General features: G+C 43.1%; 1 protein-coding gene across 1 annotated transcript in view; it reads right to left on the reverse strand.

The window, feature by feature from the left end:
- Positions 1-1482: 1482 nt before the first annotated feature.
- Positions 1483-5226, reverse strand: part of Sulf1 (sulfatase 1) — a 133544-nt gene continuing 129800 nt past the window's right edge. Inside the window, exon 22 of the mRNA XM_028769232.1 lies at positions 1483-3013. Coding sequence (XP_028625065.1) covers positions 2983-3013 — 31 coding nt within the window. The 3' untranslated portion in view covers positions 1483-2982. The remainder of the gene's footprint in view (positions 3014-5226) is intronic.

The raw sequence follows: 5226 nt of genomic DNA on the forward strand, positions 1-5226 counted from the left end.
GAAGAAGAAGAAGAAGAAGAAGAAGAAGAAGAAGAAGAAGAAGAAGAAGAAGAAGATACAGCAGTGTCTCTGTCACATGTGGAAATTTAATAAAGAGGTTGATGGGAAGGAAGAACGATGAGCACTGAATTCCGGAAGGTCACTTAGGAAAAGTGGAGGCAGAGGGAGATCTGGCCAGGGCACTAGTGGAACCCCACACCAACTCCCTTTCATATACACAAATTACTTGAAGGCCATTTCAAGAGATTTTTCACAAAAGGTCTTGGGATTTGCGAGTGTTAAATCTGTGAGGTCTTGTTGGGTGGTTAGGCTTGCCTCAGAGCTCAGAGCTCCCTCTGAACTCCAAGGCACTGACATAGGTGGAGCTTTTTGATTTTTTTCACTGTGGTGAAGTTGGATCTCTGGGCCCTTTGCAGCCTTCTTGGGTTGTATCCAGAGATGCTCTGTCTCTTCCTCCTGGACTGTGATGAGGTAAATTCAGAAAGGCACTAACCTGGGAATGGCCTACAATGCATGGATTCTGGGGGCAGTGTGACAAGTATGCTTATCACTAAGTCTCACCTATGAGGTGAGACTTAGCCTCCAGCTAACTTGGAAGTAATGTGTGACCCCAAATGCTGGATTAAATTCAGTTCTCTGAAACCAGTAAAAAGTTTCAACACTTTTTATTTCCAGAAATGTTGCTTCTAGACTTTCCTGAAGCCAGAATTGTTTTATAAAAAGTATCACAGAGTATTACATAGGATTAAAAAAAAAAAGCAGAGTGTGCTCCCTAATATCTTAACCTCTTTACAAAGCCCATCATTCAGGACCATAAATACGCTTACTCTGTCATTCAGCAGGTGGCATCGCATCTGATAACAGCTAGTGAGGCTTAACATATTACAGACTCTATGGTAAAGACTTAAAATCAGCAAGGACTCAACTATAGCACATGAAGTTTTCTTGAAAAGTGTTTACTTTAAACACTTAAAAATATATATAACTTATCTACATGTTTGAACTCTCTAGAAGGAAAAACAAAGCCACCATTAAGCTAGACAACAACAGCAAGACCTTGTGAAGTTGAAGAAGACACTGAAAAGTCTCCATGAGGTAATCCTTCGATTGGTCTCTAAAAGTTCAACAGAAACAGGGTGAGCTCAAGAATACAGATTTTCAAAAGCAGTTTTGAACTATGTCTTAGAAAACCAAAGCTTGGAGATAGTTTTAAAAAATATTCACATATCACAATGTTTATGAAGCTAGCCTCCGTTCTGGTGCACTTAAACTTTACAGCATTTGTGATTTTACTTTATTAAAATTGTCTTATAGAAAGATAAAACTACATGTATTTTTCCAATGCTTAAGTTCATTGATGAAACCAAGAAAAAAAAAAGAGGAAGATTGAGATAAAACAGCCTTTGTCTCCTTCCTTCTTTCAAGAGGGCAACCGAGCGTTAGCAGCGTGAACATCTATCCAGTAAGCACAGAGAGAGTGGGTCATTCTTGTTTTATTTATTGCTTATTCCCTCAGGATTTATTTTTTACCACCAAAATTGTGAGCCATGCCTTTCTGCTAATCAAGTTTAGCACGTCGAGGTAAAATACATGCAATGCTTTCTGGGAAAAGCATACGTTAAACAGTATGTGATCTGTACTGTGTGTCCTTGCTGGGGGTCTATTCCTTTGTCCTTCTTAGGACAAAATGTGTGACTTGGATAAGCCTGTTTAAAAGAAAAATAATAATACTACCAACCAATCAGACACAGTATTCCAAACTCAAAGTGCAAAATCACTGAACCAAAGATGGCGATGTTGAAAAACTCCAGTGGTTAGAAACAAATTCAAACTTCATTGTACAGGCAGGGAAGATGTGTTGACAGATTCTCCAAGGGCATCAAGCTTTTAAAATGTACAAAGGCACAAATCTAGCCGTTTTGACTGGATAGACTTTATATACTCATGTCCCTACAATATTCAAAAGATAATACTGTTTTAGTACCAAAAACAAAGCATCAAAACAGAAAATGCAGCCCATCTCTCCCTTCTTGGTAAAATAGTGAATTACAATGAGTCTGTGTGAGCGTCAGCTGCACATGTGGACATGAACATCTACGGTGCACCTGTACCCTGTGGAGCTCGGGATGGTGGGAGTCATGATTGCCACCACTAGTTTACTAATCAAAACATGGAAAGAAATATTACGCTAGGCAACATTTAATCTAAGCAGAGGTGACCAGAGAGGAGGGACTGCCTTAGAGATTTGGTACCCACTCCTTTGTACCACTCCCCTCCATCTTGGTCAACATCTCCGTGTGGCTGGAGTGAAGAGGCTGCTCCATGAGGGACACATCGAACACCCGATGAACGGGAGTTCTGTCAGAGTGGATGAGAGGATGCAATTGATCTTCAAAAGCATCCTCCTCTGGCTCCACATCCTGGGAATGTATTTGTTGGTGCTGACTGGTGGGCTGCTGCCCATGAGACTGGAGCAGCAGCTCTGTCATACCATTGCCACTGATGTCACCTTCAGGATGATGTATCTCCTCCCATCCTATCTGCTTGTCAGTTTTTCTCCAGTGTTCAGAATTCAAATGATTCACTTCTGGAATGTCATTATTCCATTCAAGTGTTCTCTCTGGACTTAACGTTGCTTTGTTCAGATGCAGGGCTTGGAGGTTGACTGGCAAGCTCAAAGGAGGTGTTTCCCCAACCACATGACTTGGGTCTTCACCTGACTCTGCAGAAGCCATCTCTGCTGGCACCAAGAGCTCAGCAGAGGTGACCGGGAAGCCACCGCTTTGTGCAGTTGGAGTCCCATTTGCTTTGTTCTGATCAGGGTAACTGTTCAGCAGTGCAAAGGCTCTGTGGACAGCCCTCAGGTAATTAGTCCAGTCTTCCAGACTCAGTCTAGGGTTAGATCTGTACTCATCCATGTTGTTCGAACCGGACAACTCCTCCAGGCCTTGCCAGGTGGTGTGTGAAGCAACACTGGATCGACTAACCTTCCCATCCATCCCATAACTGTCCTCTGTGAGAAGAGAAACCAAAGGACCTCATTAGTGCAACAAAACATTTTTGACTCAACCGGATGAGCAATGTAACTATTCTATAAATTAACTTGAAATGTAATAATGGAAAGTATTTTCTCCTAGTATTTGATTTTCGAAGAGTGATCTTTGTATATGAAGGTGACAGAAGGACAATGAAAATCAGAAAAGGGAGAGACTGGGGATGTAGATCAGTTGCTGAAGTGTTGCACAGCATGCACAAAAGCCTGAGTTTGGTGCCTAGAGCACAGAAAGCCAGCTGCACACCCGTATTCACAGTACTCAGGAGGTGGAGGCAGGAGAATGAGAAACTCAAGTCTACCTTTGGCTACACAGAGCATAGTGTGGTGTGGGAACGGGAACTGTTCTGCCTAGTGCAGGGACAGCTTGCTCCCTGGGCTTGCTTAGATGCTCAGTGTGAGAACAGTCACAGGATAAAGCCCTTTATACACATCCAGTTCCAGGTAACAGATAGACCGCATGATACTTTAATTTAATAGGCAAAGTCTCAATGAAGTATCTTTATTTTTGTATTTCTTGGTACTCAGTACAAAAATAAATCTTAAGCTGTGCAAGTGAGCTGCTCAGAAATGTTTCTTCATATGCATGGTCCTGCATGGATGCAGGAAGCCTTTGTGTGAGAGGGTTTTACATGTATGTGCACAGAGCACTCCAGCTTTCTTTTGACAGTACAACACTGGGCTAAGATGAAATTTAAAAAAAGGGACCTTAGATTAGTGAGATGAATTTCTCATGAAGCTGTGCAGACATCTATAAGGCTATACAAAAGCCACACTTTAGATGAAACCGTAAGAGAGATGTCTGTGATCTTCAGGTCACCTGTAAGCTAGAAAAAAACTGGATTCCAGACCCCAGCAGAGCTGTGAACTACACTTTGGTACCAGCCTTGGGGAAAATGTAGGGAAGAGAAGTAGAGACAAAGCTAAGGTTGATTTGAAGTGGCCTGGGAGGAAATGCCAACCTGTGTGCGGGACATTGTCCCGAGTTCCGGTGAGTCACAGCCCTGACAGCACAGGAGGGCACTGAAAGGGATTCAAGCTGGTAGTTGCTGTAAAGATGCTCCAGGGAGAAAGGAAACAAGAAAAGGAGAAGGATACTTCCAGGAAGTGGGTGGGAGAGGAAGAGGGGAGTAAAAAGGAAGACATTTTAGGTTCATGGGAAGGTCCATGACTCCCCGAACCCTAGCGTTTAGTAATTCAATGGTAAGATTATATTACATTGGGTTACACTAACAGAATCTTGTAAAATCTCCAAATTAATGGAATAAAAGCAAACTACATCTACACAAAATTACTCTGAAAGAAAATATGAAACAAGAAGTTTTAAAAATGTCCCTGCCCCAAAAAAATCAACCACGAACTGACCAAACCCACAGGGTGGCCATGCTGGGTGACCAGGCATTGAGAGAATGAAGCTGTCTGCAGTAATAAAATCAAATTGGTAGCGAGAATCCTACAGCCAGCCAAGCACTCCTTCAGGTCCCAAGGCTGTAGGAAAACAGTTTGAATCCATGAGAAAAACAAGGACAACTCTATGAAAGGAATGAAACACTTGCCAGGTGTCAGTGAGGGGGAAGGCAACGATTATCTTCCTGAAGAAGACAGCGCAGAAGATGCAAGGGGAAGTACATAGATATATAATAGAAGAGGCCATCACCCAAGACTGCTCATGTGTCAGAAAAGGCAAGGGTGCTTACTGGAGCATCGTTGGAGTCGCTAAGAGACCTTTAGGTGTGCCCCCTTGAGGGATGAGTTATGTGCATGACACGACAGGGCAGGGGTTGCATTAATGTGGAGATGGTCTACATCTAATGTACTATTCTTACACCTTTTCAGCCATATAAAGCTGACAGGAACTGTTCTGCAGGACAACCAGAGAGCAAGAGTGCAGAGGGTCACAGGGAAGCTGTCCCCAGGGAAAGAAGGCCTTGTGCACAGCTGGCAGGTGGATTACCCAGGGATCAAGGTGTCTCATGGGTCTGGACAGAAACAGACCCTCAGGACTGAGCTTACAGTCCTATAGGTACAGGAAATGTTTGGAAATATTAAAGGTTTGAAACAGAAAGCGCTGTGCTGTTGAGTTAGATAATCTCACAGCCAAGGAAACTTTCTGCTTCGTAGGACAAGCAGTTTCCCTCCCTCCCTCCCTCCCTCCCTCCCTCCCTCCCTCCCTC

Source organism: Grammomys surdaster, unplaced genomic scaffold, assembly GCF_004785775.1.
Source record: "Grammomys surdaster isolate TR1022 unplaced genomic scaffold, NIH_TR_1.0 64, whole genome shotgun sequence".
NCBI lineage: Eukaryota > Metazoa > Chordata > Mammalia > Rodentia > Muridae > Grammomys > Grammomys surdaster.